Source organism: Clavispora lusitaniae (assembly GCF_014636115.1).
Source record: "Clavispora lusitaniae strain FDAARGOS_655 chromosome Unknown tig00000105_pilon, whole genome shotgun sequence".
Lineage (NCBI taxonomy): Eukaryota > Fungi > Ascomycota > Pichiomycetes > Serinales > Metschnikowiaceae > Clavispora > Clavispora lusitaniae.
The window spans coordinates 247,814-264,977 of NW_027093978.1; the positions used below are offsets into that span (position 1 = coordinate 247,814).

At 41.8% G+C, this 17,164-nt stretch overlaps 9 protein-coding genes across 9 annotated transcripts; 5 read left to right on the forward strand and 4 right to left on the reverse strand. All coding sequences in view use genetic code 12, as the record gives it.

Annotated features, from left to right (window-relative positions):
• Positions 1-368: 368 nt before the first annotated feature.
• On the forward strand, positions 369-1,238 carry FOB63_003110 (uncharacterized protein; the record flags this gene model as incomplete). The annotated part of the gene is made up of 1 exon (XM_002615802.1): positions 369-1,238. One exon carries the CDS (start codon positions 369-371, stop codon positions 1,236-1,238), a length of 870 nt encoding a protein of 289 aa, XP_002615848.1.
• A 388-nt stretch (positions 1,239-1,626) lies between these two features.
• Positions 1,627-4,563, forward strand: DIS3 (exosome catalytic subunit; the record flags this gene model as incomplete). Its single annotated transcript, XM_002615801.1, has 1 exon — positions 1,627-4,563. One exon carries the CDS (start codon positions 1,627-1,629, stop codon positions 4,561-4,563), a length of 2,937 nt encoding a protein of 978 aa, XP_002615847.1.
• Positions 4,564-4,658: 95 nt separating this feature from the next.
• On the reverse strand, positions 4,659-5,270 carry RIB3 (3,4-dihydroxy-2-butanone-4-phosphate synthase; the record flags this gene model as incomplete). The annotated part of the gene is made up of 1 exon (XM_002615800.1): positions 4,659-5,270. The coding sequence occupies one exon, from the start codon at positions 5,268-5,270 to the stop codon at positions 4,659-4,661; it is 612 nt and encodes a 203-aa protein (XP_002615846.1).
• A 707-nt stretch (positions 5,271-5,977) lies between these two features.
• On the forward strand, positions 5,978-6,385 carry FOB63_003113 (uncharacterized protein; the record flags this gene model as incomplete). The annotated part of the gene is made up of 1 exon (XM_002615799.1): positions 5,978-6,385. The coding sequence occupies one exon, from the start codon at positions 5,978-5,980 to the stop codon at positions 6,383-6,385; it is 408 nt and encodes a 135-aa protein (XP_002615845.1).
• A 109-nt stretch (positions 6,386-6,494) lies between these two features.
• Positions 6,495-7,775, reverse strand: WRS1 (tryptophan--tRNA ligase; the record flags this gene model as incomplete). The annotated part of the gene is made up of 1 exon (XM_002615798.1): positions 6,495-7,775. The coding sequence occupies one exon, from the start codon at positions 7,773-7,775 to the stop codon at positions 6,495-6,497; it is 1,281 nt and encodes a 426-aa protein (XP_002615844.1).
• A 192-nt stretch (positions 7,776-7,967) lies between these two features.
• Positions 7,968-8,706, reverse strand: RPL27A (60S ribosomal protein eL27; the record flags this gene model as incomplete). The annotated part of the gene is made up of 2 exons (XM_066102303.1): positions 7,968-8,374; positions 8,676-8,706. 2 exons carry the CDS (start codon positions 8,704-8,706, stop codon positions 7,968-7,970), a joined length of 438 nt encoding a protein of 145 aa, XP_065958324.1.
• A 620-nt stretch (positions 8,707-9,326) lies between these two features.
• FOB63_003116 (PDPK1 family serine/threonine-protein kinase) lies at positions 9,327-12,521 on the reverse strand (the record flags this gene model as incomplete). The annotated part of the gene is made up of 1 exon (XM_002615797.1): positions 9,327-12,521. One exon carries the CDS (start codon positions 12,519-12,521, stop codon positions 9,327-9,329), a length of 3,195 nt encoding a protein of 1,064 aa, XP_002615843.1.
• A 907-nt stretch (positions 12,522-13,428) lies between these two features.
• On the forward strand, positions 13,429-16,200 carry FOB63_003117 (uncharacterized protein; the record flags this gene model as incomplete). Its single annotated transcript, XM_002615796.1, has 1 exon — positions 13,429-16,200. One exon carries the CDS (start codon positions 13,429-13,431, stop codon positions 16,198-16,200), a length of 2,772 nt encoding a protein of 923 aa, XP_002615842.1.
• A 134-nt stretch (positions 16,201-16,334) lies between these two features.
• Positions 16,335-17,102, forward strand: FOB63_003118 (putative 3'-5' exonuclease; the record flags this gene model as incomplete). Its single annotated transcript, XM_002615795.1, has 1 exon — positions 16,335-17,102. One exon carries the CDS (start codon positions 16,335-16,337, stop codon positions 17,100-17,102), a length of 768 nt encoding a protein of 255 aa, XP_002615841.1.
• Between the last annotated feature and the right edge of the window lie 62 nt (positions 17,103-17,164).

Genomic DNA, 17,164 nt, shown 5'->3' on the forward strand with positions numbered 1-17,164 from the left:
ATTACGGTTCAGCAAGTTAAGAAAATAGCATAATGTCTTCACATAAGTATGTCTCCTCTAGTTGAAGAAGCGCAAAACCCCTCTAGATGCTTATCAATCGTCTTCCACGGAATGAACATATCTTTCAGGCATGGAACAAATTGCTTTTGCGCTTGCGGCTCATCTTGCAGCAAATGTTCCTGCATATCGAAAACGTTGCTTAGCTGTGGTTTTCATATCGTGTGACGGGAAAACTTTGTTTAAAAGAACCACGGAAGAAGGTATCTGGAATAATTCGCTTTTCTTCTTTCGTCCTTGCATTCTAATAAATCACCAAAACCTTTTCCGCATCTTCCGCCTCATAACTTCCACTTGATATAAGTCCCACCATGACAAAGTGGTATCTCCAGTTTACAAAATTCCACTACTATCTTATTCCTATCGTTTGCGCTGTGGTATGGTGGGGTATGCTTATTGCGCTACTAGCATGTTGGGGAGCCCAAGGGCATCCCATTTATTCGTTCATGAAAGGTAAACACCAAGATCCCGTTTACTTATCAGACATAGGGGCAACCAACTTGCAGCCATTATTCATTGCGTGCACGGGATTTCAAATGATCTTCTTCATGGGAACATTGATCATGGAGTATGTTTTGAGAAAAAAGCACAAGCTTCAACCGTATGTATCGACGAAGCAACCCAAGCTTGCCATTGCAAGCATCATCTGTGGATTTATCGGCGAAATCGGTATTCTTCTCGTTGCATGTTTCAAAACCAGTAAGTTTAAGCATGTGCATTTTGCTATGGTGGGTGTCTTCATTGCCTTTGTATTCTTTGCTTGTTGCTTCAACTTCACCCTTACCTTCATCTTTGGTAACTTCCCTCAACGTTTGCATCCAAACCACGAGAAGGTTATCTTTGGCAAGAGGCGTTGGGCGAACCTTTACATGGTATCATTTTTCCTCAAGATCATTTGGGTCATTTTTGCCATTGTTTTTGCAGTTGCTTTCGGTGCTCTCATGAACCAAGGCTATAAGTCCGCTTCTGCCGTATTCGAGTGGATTATCTGCTATTGGTATGGATTCTTGCTTGTCATCTGGTCGCTTGACTTGTTTCCTTCTGCGGTTAAGAGCTACCGCTTGCATCACCCCGAGAAATTTGATACTGAATTTATTGACAACCACAAAATTCCAGTGGAAGCTAGATCTTCTTTGGAAGTAAAACACAACAGCACTTCGCTGAGTGATATTATGAGCTAGATTAGTATATTATCTGAAACACTTGTATGTATTTTAAGGACTGTAACTATTTATTATTAAATTGGATTTTACAAATCAAGGTTTGCTCTCTATATGTGATTTCCTATAAATTCGCAAAGTTTTTACGCAATCTCTAGCCTAATCCAACGATCATAAAAAAAAGCTCCGCTATTGAGACAGAAGCAAGGATTCATCTGAAACTCATCAAGCATCAATTTCGTTAGGAATGCAACATGAATATCAATCACAGTATTTTTCTGTTCTTTTTTTTTTCTCTAATAATTTTGTGTAAGTCAGGATCTAGCGCCCTTGAGTATTGGATGTACGGGTGCATCATCACATCTCTCAGAGAAAAGTCAAATTTACACTTCAACTTCAAGCACCAGGCATGATTCAAACGAAAAGGCTTTCAGCTGGTCTCACGGCCACGAATAAAGTCTTTGTGAGATCCAGGAATGGTGGATGTACTAAAATTGTCCGTGAACATTACCTTCGATCTGACATTCCCTGCTATTCGAAGCTTTGCAATGAGTGTATAAATACAGTGAAGCCCGATGCCCAAGGGAATTTACCAGAGTTTGTTTTGCTGGACCTGCCCTTGAAACTCAAAGATGGTGGACCGCATTATGTGGTGGTTGATACAAATGTGGTTTTGCAAGCAATCGATTTGTTAGAGCACACAGATTGCTTCTACGACGTCATCATTCCCCAGATTGTTCTAGAGGAAGTAAAGAACAGATCGTTTCCAATTTACCAGAGAGTGCGTGCTCTTGTGAAGGCTGCTGACAAGCGTTTCGTTATTTTCCACAATGAATTTAACGAGGCCACTTTTGTGACGAGAGAAAAGAATGAATCCATCAATGATAGAAACGATAGAGCAATCAGGAAATGCGCCAAATGGTATGCTGAGCATCTTAATGACAAAAATCTGGAGACACCCATCAACATCGTTTTCGTTTGCAACGACAGAGACAACAAAAACAAAGCCATTGCAGATGGTATAGATACTAGAAGTCTCGCCGAGTATGTCGAATGTTTGACTAATGGTGATGAGTTGAGAGATTTAATTCCAACTGAAAATGAGTCCTTTGATAAGAATGCTGCTGAAGTGGCATTCCCTGAATACTATTCAACTTCTAGAACAATGGCCGGTGTTAAGAACGGTACATTATATCAGGGAATTTTGAATATTTCCACTTACAACTTCTTGGAAGGTACTGTTCAGACACCAGCTTTCAAGAAGCCTCTTTTGATTGTCGGAACGAAGAACTTGAACAGAGCCTTTAATGGGGACTTGGTTATTGTCGAACTACTTCCAAAAGACAAATGGAGAGAACCATCGACGACAATTGTCGAGGAGAGCTCCATTGGTGCTAATGATAATGCCGAGGAAGAAAATCAGGAAAGCATTATTTCAGACAAGGAACGCCGAGTGTTGGCTCAAGAGGCCGTAAAGGCAACCTCTGCCAGCGAGGCGCATAGGTTACAACCTACAGCAAGAATTGTCAGCATCACTAGAAGATCATGGAGATATTATGTGGGCCAAATTGCACCATCTTCTGTCTCTGTCGAAGAAGACAATGGAAATGCGTCGAAGACATGCTTCGTGGTGTTGATGGATAAATTGCTCCCAAAAATCAGAATCAAGACGAGAAAAGCGAAGGACTTGTTAGGTCAAAGGATTGTTGTCTCTGTGGATCTGTGGCCTTCTTACTCCAAATATCCGTTAGGACATTTTGTGCGTAGCTTGGGTGAAATCGAAAGTGCAGAAGCTGAGACTGAGGCTTTGTTGTTAGAACATGATGTTGAGTATAGACCATTCTCAAAGGCAGTTTTGGAATGCTTGCCTAAAGAGGGTGACAACTGGGTTGTCCCGGAGAATTTGGACAATGGTGACGAGCAGTTGAAAAAAAGAGTCGATTTGAGACACAAACTTGTCTGCTCCATTGATCCTCCGAACTGTGTGGATATTGATGATGCTTTACATGCAGAGCCATTGCCAAACGGTAATTACGAAGTCGGTGTCCATATTGCTGATGTTACCCATTTCGTTAAACCTAATACTCCTCTTGATAACGAAGGTGCTTCCAGAGGTACTTCGGTGTATTTGGTTGATAAAAGAATCGATATGTTGCCGATGTTGTTGGGTACAAACTTGTGTTCGTTGAAGCCATTTGTTGAGAGATTCTCATTCTCCGTTATTTGGGAAGTGGATGAAGACGCAAACATCGTTGATGTCAAGTACATGAAGTCTATTATCAAATCCAGGCAAGCATTCTCATATGAGCAAGCACAACTTAGAATTGACGATGCAAACCAACAGGATGAATTGACAAACTCCATGAGAATCTTGCTCAAGCTTTCGAAGAAATTGAAACAGAAGAGATTGGACGCTGGTGCATTGAACTTGGCTTCTCCCGAAGTTAAAGTGCATATGGACAGTGAAACCTCTGACCCAGGTGAAGTGGAGATCAAAAAGCTCTTGGAAACAAACTCATTGGTCGAAGAGTTCATGTTGCTTGCTAACATTTCTGTAGCAAGAAAAATCTTTGATGCATATCCACAAACTGCAATGTTGAGACGTCACGCAGCACCACCAGCAACAAACTTTGAAGCTCTCAACGAAATGTTGCGTGTTAGAAAGAACGGCATGTCTATTTCCACCGAGTCGTCAAAGGCTCTTGCAGATTCCTTGGATCGGTGCGAAGATCCAGAGGACGAGTATTTTAACACTCTTGTACGTATCATGTCCACAAGATGCATGATGGCTGCAGAATATTTCTCTTCTGGCTCCTACGGATACCCTGATTTTAGACATTATGGTTTGGCTGTGGACATTTATACACATTTCACGTCACCAATCAGAAGATACTGTGATGTTGTTGCGCATAGACAACTAGCAGGTGCTATCGGATACGAAAACTTGGACTTGAGCCATAGGGACAAGACTAAGATGGAGTTGATAGTCAAGAACATTAATAGAAGACACCGGAATGCTCAGTTTGCTGGCAGAGCTAGTATTGAATATTACGTGGGCCAAGTGATGAGGAACAACGAGTCTACACAGGAAGGTTATGTGATCAAGTGTTTTAACAACGGTATCGTTGTCCTTGTTCCCAAGTTTGGCGTAGAAGGGTTGATCAAATTGGAAAACCTTGGTGATGTGAACAGTGCTGAGTACAACGAAGAGAAATTCGAAATTGCTTTCACGGATCTCCAGGGTAATAAGAGGGTCATTGGAGTTTTTGACAAGGTCATGGTTGCAGTTAAGTCTGTCAAAGACGAGGTCAGTGGAAAGAGAAAAGCACAATTGCTGCTTGCATGAAAGTCGGCGGGAACATAATTTACATATCATATATAATATAAGCTTTTAATTGCTTTTTTGTTTTTCATCTGTGCATTATCATTGCACTGAATGCTCTAGGCGTTGATATGGGCAACAATCTGCTCAATAGTAACAAGCTTGATCTTGTGTTCCTGCGAGAATTTGACACAGTCATCCAATCTCATCATCAAGCCATCTTCATCTCTGACAAGCTCGCAGATCACAGCAGCAGGCTGCAAACCAGCCAACTCGCACAATTGGACGCTCGCTTCGGTGTGACCTCTTCTTTTGTTAAGAAGGCCAGGCACAGCACGCAAAGGCAAAATATGGCCCGGTCTGATAAAGTCAGAAGGTTTGGAAGAGCCGTCAGCCAATTTACGTGCCGTTAACGCTCTGTCATGAGCAGAAATACCGGTGGTCGTGCCGTCAGCATAGTCACAGGTGACAGTATAGGCGGTCCCGTGTCTGTCGGCTCTGTCCTTCAACATCGGCTGTAAGTCAAGCTGATCAGCTCGTTCTGTTGAGAGCGGCACACAGACGTATCCAGAAGAATGACGAACCAAGAACGCCATCTTTTCTTGCGTTGTCTTTTCAGCAGCGATGATCAAGTCACCTTCGTTTTCACGGCTCTCGTCGTCCATGACAACCAAGAACTCGCCATTCTTAATGGCTTCAATAGCTTCGGGCACAGAACAAAATTTCGACATGTGCTTAGGAGAATCACAAACAGGCGGATTGGCTTTTGAAATAGAAAAGGCTATGGCCACTTGTCCCGTAAAGTGCGCCTGTACGAAATACTAAGCAAAGTGATCTCATTACTAACGTCTGGTGCGCGCCGTATTCTTCGGAAGCTCGGACCACCGTTTGGCAGAACGATCTCGCAAAGTCTAGTATCTACTTGAATATAGATGGCTGATGAAGACACATTTTACTAATTTTCTTCATCAAATAACTTCTAAAGCTCTCACCATCATTTTTCATTTCTCAACGCAATACCAAGGCATGACGAACGGAAACTATTGTCCTGCACAAAGTCATGGAGCCGACGGTGTCCTGGATGTACAGTGGCATATTCACATTACGAGGCCTCTGGTGATATAACGAACTCAATGACTAAAGATTTGTATCTGAAATCATTCCTACACAAATGGCATTTCATGCCTTTTCCCAACAGTGTATGAGACGTTCAAGGCACAAAATGCACTCAAGGAGACCGGATTACTGAATTTCCCTAGTCGAGTCACATGTGAATGGCACCAACAATGGAGAAGCAGTCTCTGGCGGCGTAAATCAAGAATGCAAAACTTTGTGAACAAGGCGGAACATTGCAATTGTTAGCACCAGGCGAGATCGTCAAAAGCATATATATGCAGGCCACAACACAGGTAACTCTTTTGGCCCTCTACATCTGACCATGGAATCTACTCTGGGACTGAAGGAGATCATAGATCAATATGAAAATGACCATTTCAGCTTCCAATTGATCGAATTTGATGACAAAATCATCCTTAATGTAATGATCAATGGCATCGTGGACACAACTTTGGATATTCCAATGCCCACTCAATCGCACATCAACGATCCATTGCAAGACGAGCAATCTCTTGGCGTGGAGCCTGTCGTGCTATTAGGAGATCCGCATAATATTAAAATTCAGGTGGTGGCTAGCCAAATCGGCAAAGTGGTACAACTACTGAGGAGACCCCGCAACATCATTTTGAGCATTGCATCACGGTACTTCGGCAAAGGCGACGTTACCCAAGACGGCGATTTTGAAAAGGTCATGTTTGTTGTACAGCACGTAAAGGAGTTGTTGCTGTAAGCATACCATGTTATAGCGATGTTCTTTTAATTAAGAATTGAATATATATGCACCGTACGTGGAGTGAGGGATAATTAAAAAATATTATACGTGTATTATCTGAATTACTCTACTTCTTGCTCTTTCTCTCCTTAGCAGGGACTTTTCTCTCCTTTTGACCCCACACTAATTTGTGTGGCTTCATGAAGGCGTCAACAACGGTTTCATCAACCGCCTTTCTTCTCTCTTGATAAGCTGAAACGTATTCTTGTACGACGGCGATGCATTCTTTCTTCATTTCAGACGACAAAATGTCTCCACTCTTGTATCCGTCAGCCAATTTTTGTAACTTCTCATCATCATAACTGAAAAAGGAAAGATACTGGTATGCAACGTCGACGTCAACATTTCCGCCCAATTCCCTGTGCTCTTCCAAAGTGGCTCTTCCTCCAGAGAAGGCGTATTTATTAATCTTCTTTTGAATCTGCTTTGGAGTGTCATCCATGAAAATAGACGTTGTCGTATCAGAAGCAGACATCTTAGTTGATGCACCTTGTAAAGCTGGGAAAAACTTTGCGTGGATCAAAGAAGGCTTGGAAAATTTCAATTTATCAGCAACATCTCTGCAAACTCTAAAATATGGGTCTTGATCAATGGCACATGGAATTAAGCAAGGGGTTTTTGGAGGCATGTCCAAAATACCTGGGAAAGACGAAGGAAAAGCCGTTGCAATCTGAATACTAGCAAAATGAATCTTTCCAATACAGTCAGAGTCCTGGAATCCGAAAACGGCCTTGGCAGTTGAAGTGGTGATCTGTCTGGAAGTTCTCACCACATTTTCGTAAAGAGCAGGGTTCATGAACTCCAAATCAGAAAAAATGAATGTGTTTTCTGGCTTAAAACCAACAGCAATAATGTCTTTACTGTTCTCCTTTGCAAATGTCTTGACATTTTCGATTGTCAATTTTTGTTTGAACAAAAACTTCTCATCATCAGTCAACTCGATCACCAAAGGCACGTCAAAAACGTCTTGCAACCACTTGGTAAAAATAAAAGGAACCATGTGGCCCAAATGCATCGAATCCGAAGAAGGACCTCTACCAGTGTACAAGAAGAAAGGTTCGCCATGCTCATACAAATCCAAGATGCGGTGCAAGTCTCTTTCAGAAAAGAAGACACCTCTCTTTAAAAATGGATGAGGCTCTTCACCTGTGACTTCGGTGAATCTCGTTAGTGTTTCTGGTGTAATGGCTTTGGTACCAAAGGATGCGATAAGCTTGTTGTAGTCAATACTTTGAGCCTGACCATTTTCATCCACAGCACCTTCAACTTCCCAAGGAGTCACCTTTTGTTCAGAAGTAGTGTTTTGCTCCTTGATATCGAGAGAGGAAATGTCAACTGGTGCAGCCATTGAAGTGTATTGTTCGAAGATTTACTCATTCACGCAAAAATTATCTGTAACTGAGAACACGTGACTATCCTAGTCCAGCATGTTTCCTTCTAATGGATACGAAGCAAGGACTGTCAAGCAAGGAGATGAAATCTACTGATGATACCAAGTTGCAGAAGTTTTATTACACACGTTATATGAGTTATATAATGATTAGAAGTTGAGTTTGGTGAAGAACCACTTGTTCTTACCGGCTTGGTGCTTTTCTTCCAAAGCCTTTCTGACAACCTTCTTAGCTTCTTCTCTTTGGGATGGCTCGTTCAAGGAGTCTGGGGTGACAGCGTTCTTGAAAGACTCGACGTCCAAAGAGTATCTTGTTGGCATCAAGTGGTTGTAGTTAACCAACTTGACGAATGGCTTGATTCTGGTTCTCTTAGCAACCTTCTTGGCGTCGTGAGCCTTGGTGACCTTCAATGGGCCTCTTTCAATGCCAACGACAACGGCGTGTGGGAAAGAGTGAGACTTGGTTCCGTCATCATGAGGTCTGACAACGACAACCTTCTTACCAGCGAAACGACCACGGGTGACGATAGCTAGGGATGTTAGTATAAATGTTAAAACTTGATTGATTCCTGATGCTTGTGAAAACAAACGATGAAAATGGTGGAAGTGAATGACGTTAATTGTGGAAAGCCTGTCTTAGGTAGATCCAGCAAAGAATGGAAGAGCTGTGGTGCCCATTCATTGAATAAGTCTAAGCAAGTGGTGATTTCAAAAGTTTTTCATCATTGTGGTTGGGGAAAAAGATGACTTCAGTGTCCATTCCATCATGATGGAATATGGTCCAGCCATAACATCACCAGGAACCAATAAACAAATCAACAGGAACCATTGGCAAATGTGATTCAAATGGATACATACCAACTTTACCGGACTTGATGAACTTAGCCATTTTAACGTTGTGTAGTGTAAAGTGAAAAAATCAGAAGGGAAGTGTGCCAGAAAAATTTTTGTGAGAGCGAAAATTCACTGGCATCGTATGCAGGCGTTTGTGCCTTGAACGAATGGCGATGGTTATGGCTTGATGCACTGTGCGAAGTATATGAAGGATAAGTGCTTTGACCTGCAGTAATCGATCACGTGTTGCATCGTGACTGTCTTTTTATCTTTGCGATTCGGCTATTCGTATTGATAGATGACGATAGACACAGACCTTTAAGAAAGAAAAGATGATTGACAGTAGATACAGTTAATGTTGTGTGTAGCGGGTTTTTGTATTCTTTTCTGAACCGTTTTTTTATATCATCTGCATTTATGTCACTTGCGGAGATCTAACTGTGTTGAAGTATTCATAGGACGGGATCTGTGGAAATTGCGGGGAGTATACAAAGTTGAAGACTTTGCGGGAATGTGGTATTGAGAGTTATTTTCAAGCTCAAAAAGGATGGGGTTCCTTAGTAGATAACTCAACCGCTTCCGGCGTTAGTCGACTCTTTCTATAATTTAGGCGAAAGCAGTTTTTCAAAAGCTTACACTTTCGGAAATATTTAAACCAAAGCGTACATTTTATAATTACTTTTTGCCCCTTGAACGGGCAAGAAACTTTGAATTCAGCGACGTCACTATCCCTCTTGGACTTTGAGTGGAACTCAGTCTGTAGCTGGACGGTGGTGTTGGTTCACGGCGCCCTTCTCTAGAGAAACTGGACCTGCGGTTCTCTGTCATGACATAATTGCTCTGTGAAACAGCCAATTGTGCAGCATGGACTGTGCTAATTTCACCTCGTTCACCCTCTAACCCTAATCCACTAGGTGAAAGAGGAGGTGGGGGAGGTCTTTTCTTAGTGCTCCTTCTATTCTTCCATTTCGAAGGCATGAGAGGCTGCAGCCTCTCTTTTTGTTCAACATTAGACAGAGGAGGACCAGGACTAGAAGGGGTGGCTTGGTAGCGGTCTGAAACTTTCTCAGAACTCGAATCTGCCGGTGTCGAACTCTGAGCTTTAGAAGCAGAATTGGAATTTCCAACAGTAGAGTCAGTCTGATCTGAATTCCGCAGTGACAGAGTAGTCAGCCTCCGCCTCGCCTCATCTTCATAGTCACGTTCGTATTGATTGATTTTGCTCTTGGCCAATACCTCTGTCCATTTGTTTACTTCATACTTTTCGACTTCAAAGATGAAGACAGTTTGAAGAGCCTGTACTGCAAACGTGCCTGTAGAAGGAATAAATTTGCTGAACTTAGACCCTGTGTTTGAAACAATTTCCTTAAACTTGATAAATGGGTAATTAAGGCGCACCTCTACAATCAACTTGTACTCGGCATTAGGGTCTTCACGTGTCAATATTAACAACCGACCATGCGTAGTGACTATGATTGTGCAATTTCGACCTTTGTCTAAGGAAAGACTCGTTTTTCGGCTATTGGTACTTCCGCTCGACGAGGTTGAGTGGTTATCAGATGAAGCCTCCTGCTTCTTGTCACTGTGAGATAAAAGCTTTTTGAAAAGGCCTTTTCCAAGTTTACTATGCGTGGAAGGACTAGCTTCTGCCGCCTGATCCTCGGGGATTGAATCAATCCCACTATCTTCTTCCTCAACAAAATATGTTATGGCCGAGCTTTCCAGTTTCGCAGATGGTTTGGGACTTGCGTCACTTGACGTAGACTCGCGCAATGCTCTACTGCCTTGTGCTATCTGAGAAAGCATCGAGTTTCCGCTATCACGATTGTCCATTGCTTGTAGTTTGTTGACTAATCCCAAAGGAGCATCATGGATAAGACCTCTATTCCTTCGTTCAAAGAAGTCACTAGGCTGTTTGGAAACTACAGCCTGTCCGACATTTAAAATTCTTTCTGAAGGCGATTGCAAAAATTTTTGCCACGCAACCTCCACTGCAGAAACTGCTTTCACACTCATAACTCTCGACTTCGGCTTTTTCAGTACATCAGCTTCAGATTTTGCATGAGAAAGCTTTCTAGAGAAACTAGCCATGGTATGGATTGTAGGTCTTAAGATGTTAGTGCCCGGAATATACTCTGGAGCAGTTTGTGTCTTAGAAGAATTGTTTCCAGATGCTGGAGAAGGTTTCTGTTTCCTCTCCTGTTCATGATCATCTTCGGACTTGTCAAGTACTAATGCAGCAACACTAGCTGCACTGAAACCTTTACTACCGTCTGCTCCTTCCACTTTGCGTTTAGAAGATGCTTTGTTCTGTCTTCCGGTAGGCTTTTTGTTGGTTGACGCATATTGCTTAACATTCGATTTTGCTTGAGCTGGCATTTTCATCATTGACTTCGCGGAAGCCTTATAAGGCCCTAATTCAGGCAACTCTGCCGACCAAATCAGCGCATCGTCACTGAAGTCAATATCATTGTAAAAATAGTGCTTCTGTATTTGCTCAATCGTTGCCCTTCGAGATGGTTGTAACACTAAAATTTGTTTGATTAAGTCACGGAGAATGAGAGGAAAGCCAGCACTAAATGCATATTGAAGCTTGGTGATCTTTTGGAAGGTCAAGTATTCATTGGGTGCCTTAAAAGGAGGTTTTCCTGCAATCATTTGATACAATATGCAGCCAAAGGCCCAGATATCACCAGGTTTGCCGCAATATTTGCTATCCAACAATTCGGGGGAGACATACTCAGCAGTACCCACAAAAGATTTGGCCCGCACATCCACAGGATACTCTTCTTCTTCTTCACTCTCGTTTTTCTTTCTCTTTTCAAGTAATTTTGCTGTCCCAAAATCGGTGATTTTAATGCGAAACTTATCGTCCAACAAAATATTTTCAGGTTTTATGTCTCTGTGGATGACCCCGTGGTTATGCATATGCTTCATTGCTGAAAGAATCTGAGCACTCAAATGCTTTGCACAGTCCTCGTTTAAGGTACCATACTTTTTGATTAAGTTTAAAAGTTCGCCATTCGAAGCAAAATCGAGAACAAAGTAAAGAGAGTGTTTGTCCTGGAACGTAAAAAACAAGGAGATTATTCCTGGACATTTGCTAAGTCTGTTGAGCGCATGCTTCTCTATGTTCACATACTTCACCTTTTTCTCCTTGATAATGTGTCTTTTATCCAAGATCTTCACAGCATACTTTTTCCCCGTAATTTTATCTGTTGCTAGAACCACAGTTGAGTAAGAGCCTTCTCCAAGATCCCTGCCGAATTCAAAATCCTCAACAGTTCGACGGATCACTTGTGCAGAGACTTCTCCTGGGACAATTCGTTCAGCGGCACCTTTCTCGACCCACTCGTCTTTAGATTCATTTGTGCCCAATCCTGACACAGCATCTGAAGAAGGCTCCTCGATCACATCTATTTCTTCGTCTCTCGAATCCCCATCAGTATCATCCAGCTCTTTAAAGCTCCCTTTCCTCGCATTGGTACTGCCTGGACGTCCACTATTGATCAACGGTGCCGAGGATATCAACAGCCTGTATGCGGATTCAGTAGAAGGTGTGTCGACGAGAACATTCAAAGAAGAATTAGTATAACCCTGAGGGACAGGGACAGAATTAAAATCGAACGATGACGATGAGGCTGGTGTTCCTGGTGCACTCTGTCCACCGAGGTTTGATGACGCTCTATGGTCTTCGTCTGCGTGCAAGTTGACAGATAAGTAAGGAGAGCTCACATAAGTTGGCTCATCAGGAGTAGAATCTAGGCTGCGTGCCAGATCTCCGCCATTTGTTGCATAGTTCTTGTAGATATTATCAATCTCAGTAGATAAGCTTCCGAGACTAGGATTGTCTGGGGTCAGAGGATACATTATGCTTTTATCTGACCTGATGATAACAGATGCATATAGGGAAATAAATCCAGTCCTATCTTTTATGCTTCACAAGGTGATATGACAAAGGAACAAGACTAAGCACAGACTGAAGGTTAGCTCAATTGATTGGAGCAACGAACACAAGACGACTCTGGATTACGTTGTTTCGACGACAATAAATCAAGCCGACTCTTAAGCCAGTGTATATGGTACTTTGCGTGTGGTGTTTGATAGACTGCCCGGGAAGTTAAAAAATGCAAGTAAAATGAAAAGCCTAGCGGGTAGCTGAACGAGGTTCAGTCGACTTGCGTTCAATGTATTAATTGTTAGCTGCCTGCATATATTCAAGGAGGTAGAATGTAGAGAGTCACCAGCGTTGAGAATTCTCTACGCTTTAACTATCATCTATTCTCTTTTGATGAATTATAGGTCTCATGATAATTTGATGTACATTCTCTTTATTATTGGCTATAGGCTAGGGGAATAATTAGCTCTGCTACTTTTTTTTGTGATTAATAGAATTTTGCACCACTTCGAATGTCGTGTGTGAATTGTGCAAACAATGAGAATACAGAGTAAGGTTGCTCAACCCCAGGTATAACGGAAATAATTGATTAAACGTCTAACTGGGATGAGGAATTACGCAAGTCCACATGATGACTAAAATACTTAACATAACAAGTGCTGCTTCACATTGAATTACAAGAGATCCGAGGCTGCTTATCTTGTGGGTGTACACGTGACTAGATCTGTGTGCCTGAAGCGACCTTCTGGAATTAAACAGCATAAGCAAAATCAAGTTTAATTCGCATCCAATAAATAATCGTTGTATCCTTCACTAGGCAATTTCTTCTATTCCCACTTTCTATCCTTGGGAATGAACTAAACCCCCTCTTGCATTCAAATGGCATTTCCTTTTGAGCCAACACAGTTAAGGGCTCAATTAAGAGCATACCATTGGGCGATAGGCAAAACAGAGACAGACCCGGCTTCTAACATTATCAAGCCTCTTCAGCAGGGCCTCTTCTATGAACAGACAAATGAACGGTACTTGAAACATTTGTTGTCGTCGTCGCCTCCCATACCCTATAAAATTCCCACAGACTCCGCTCATTACACAGCGGCCCAACTAGGTCACCGTAAAGGTGTCTCTACGAAATCAGCCTTCAAGTCGCAAAGAAGTGAAAAGAAAGCAAATAAACAAGCTAAACCGGAGAAAAAAATGCGTAGAACGCATTCCACCACGACCGGCACATCCAACGATACGATCAGTGAAGGTTTTGTCTTCAATGAACTGTCAGTAACTGTTTCGATGGATAAGACTCTTTCAAACGAAGATTCTTCCAAGCCCAAGGCAAAGGAGAAAATAAGGAACCCACTATCTAAGCTCTTCAATAAATCTGATAAACAGAAAGATGAAGACCTATCAGAAGATTCTTCGGATCGAATATCACTCGCGACTGTGGGCTCCGTTGGCCAACTGGTCGCAACATCGCCAGGTACCACCAGCGGTGCTACATCAGTGGGAATATCCGATGCTAGTGAAAGTGGATCTATTGCCGTTAGTCGCTCTCAAGACTCAGCACTCGAAGGCTCATCAGCGAGTCGACTAACAGATGCTAATTCGCCAGAAAGCGATCTGTATATTGAAGATGACGAAGATTACGAGGAAACAGTCGAAGATGAAAGCGATCTCACGATTTCATCTGCTTTCACTGACATGAAATCCGAATCTTTGGACGACACTAATGGATCCTTAATGTATGAATACACTGTTCCTGAGAGCTATGTTTTACAAGACCCAGAAATGCCTCGGAATCGGAAAGGTGGTGAAGATAAGCTGGTGAGTACGTCTTTCGATAAATCTCTTAAGCCGCTGACATTGACAGCCCTACTTCCTTCATCGAATGCTGGAGGCTATTCCAAAACCTCGCCATCAAAAAATTCTGATACCCCAAACTTCAAGAAGTATACCTCTTTGAATTTTCAAAAAATGTACGATGTGGTGCATTCCGCGGAGTCAGAAAATCATTCAAATCTTAGTTCTTTGATTCAATCGAGGTTCAAATTATCAAACAAAAACCCATTGAACTATTTCAGTTACATTAACACAGATTCATTGGTTGATGGAAGCAAAAAAGTGAAAATTGACATATTTTTACCTCCTAAGACAACTCCAGAAATTAAGCAGATGGAAATAAGTAGCGGGGTATCAATTGTGGATTGCATTGGTTACATACTAATGGTATTATCCAATCGCCGAAATGCAGAAAAATTTGATGTCCAGTCTATGAACCCAAATTCCTGGCGAATTGAACTCATTGACGAGGACGGAGAGTTATACGACTCTACATTCGGAGTGTTAGACAGAACTAGACTTCTATCTTCGTACAACTGTCCAAACTGCTTGGCATTATGCAAAGTCACTGATGAAGCTGAAAGAGCACGAAATGAAGTGCAAACCCCTCTACCTTTGGAATTTAAACAAAATCTTTCCCAATACCATACGAAAGAATTGAATACCAATAACAATACAGCTTCCATGGCGAAGTCACCAGAAAAACAATATGATGAAATGAAGAATGGAACAATCGAAGTGAAAGTTGGAAATATTCCTGGTACTTCAACTGGGACATTCGTGAGTTTTTATATTAGTTCGGCCACTAAAATTGCTGACTTACTTGACCTAATTGGTGAGCAATATCACTTTGATCCCAGCAACTTTCTCGTTGCTAGAAAGAGACTCCAAAGCAACCACAAGGTGAGTGGCATACTCTCAGATGATTCAGAGAAAGATCTATGGATCCCACTTACGGATAATTCCCTTGATTTAGCCCATTTGAGCTCCAATGTCTTTCGCTTAGTACCGAATGTTTCAAATAAATATAATACGCTCACCAAGGGCGATTTGAATATGGGCTCAATATTGGAAAGCGGAATTACACCTTCAGCAACTTACACTCCAGCAGGAATAACCCCTCCCCCTGTAAAGCAGTTGGAAGGTAAATTTCATGAAATGGCCATCGGGTTAAACGACGGAGACGAGCCTCCTAACCAAGATAAGAGTAACCGTTCAAATAATGTTGTGAAAACCCAAGCAATCTCGAAGTCGAAGCCTACAGTTCCTATTGGGGACGCTAACTTTAATTTTGGCGACCTCTTCCATGGAAAGGGACCGCAGCAGTTACCAGCCACTCTAAACACTATCTATTTCAAGTGGAAAGTGTATCGGAAAAAATCACCAATCCTCAATCGAATTGAAAAATCACTTATTCTTGATGGCGATCATATACACTTGGCGCCTACCGACGACATCAAATGGAAGAGAAATCCGTATGAGAATCCATTTTCCTCCAGCAACAGCAACAGCAACAGCCATAGTCACCACCATCATCACTACTTGCATCATTACAACTACTCTAAGTTCTACAATGATACTATCATGAAAACAAGTTCGTTTCACATAACTCAGATCGTCAAGATCAAACATTACAAAGAAAGTAAGAACCCAAATCATTTCAAAATAGTGATTGAGAAGGCAAATGAAACAGGTGGTAAAGAGACAACAATCAAAAAGAAATACGATCTTGAGGCGCAAAGTGTTGCAGAGTGCGAGGAAATTATTGAAAAAATTACGTGGGCTCTTCAAGTTTACAATCTGTCGAATTTTTCTTGAGTCTTTACTTGAGTATATAAAGGAGAAATGGATGTATTTGGCAATTGCTTGTAAGGCAGGAAGTAATAAGGTCTGTGACCTGCACCTTCATATCCGATGCTCATCAGAGCTCATACAGAATATTTGAGTAGCTAATGTCTACCCTTTCTCTGAATTGGAAGGCGCTCAGCCTGAAGATTAGTCTGAAGCTGGATAAAGAGAAAGTGTCGAAACCAAAGAGAAGAAGTCAGCGTCCAAAAAAGTCTCCTTTGAAACTTAAAGATGAAACTGCAATCGCGACCACGAAGCTTCTTTCACCTTTAGAGTATGCTCTTTGGATTTCTGAAAGAGGCGACAAATTGCGAATTAAACCACAGTCTGCTAAGATTTCTGTTCTTTATGATGATCATAGAAAGAAATCTCCTGGAAAGTACATTGCAATGGATTGTGAGTTTGTTGGAGTGGGGGTTGATAATCGTTCAGCATTAGCCAGGGTATCTATTGTAAATTTTTATGGTGTTATAATACTCGATGAGTTTGTGAAACCATCAGAAAGAGTTACAGACTGGAGAACATGGGTTTCAGGCGTATCACCGAAAGACATGAACAAGGCAATTTCCTTTGAGGAAGCCCAGAAGAGAGTTGCTGATCTTTTGAAGGACAGGATCCTCGTTGGACATGCGATTCACAATGACTTAAAGGCATTAGGATTGTCCCATGCAAGATCTGCAACACGAGATACCGCTCGTTTTTCCGTCTTTCGTAAACAAGCGAAAACAAAGTTTCCAGCTCTTCTGAAGTTGACGTCGCAATACTTGAACCTTCAGATACATAGTGGACAACATTCATCAGTTGAGGATGCCCAAGTAACAATGGCTCTATTTAGATCATTCATGCCAGCCATGGAGAAAGAGAGCCTTTAAATTATATTAGCATTTGCATTATACGACTATATTTCATGACATACCAAGTAATCAATCATCAG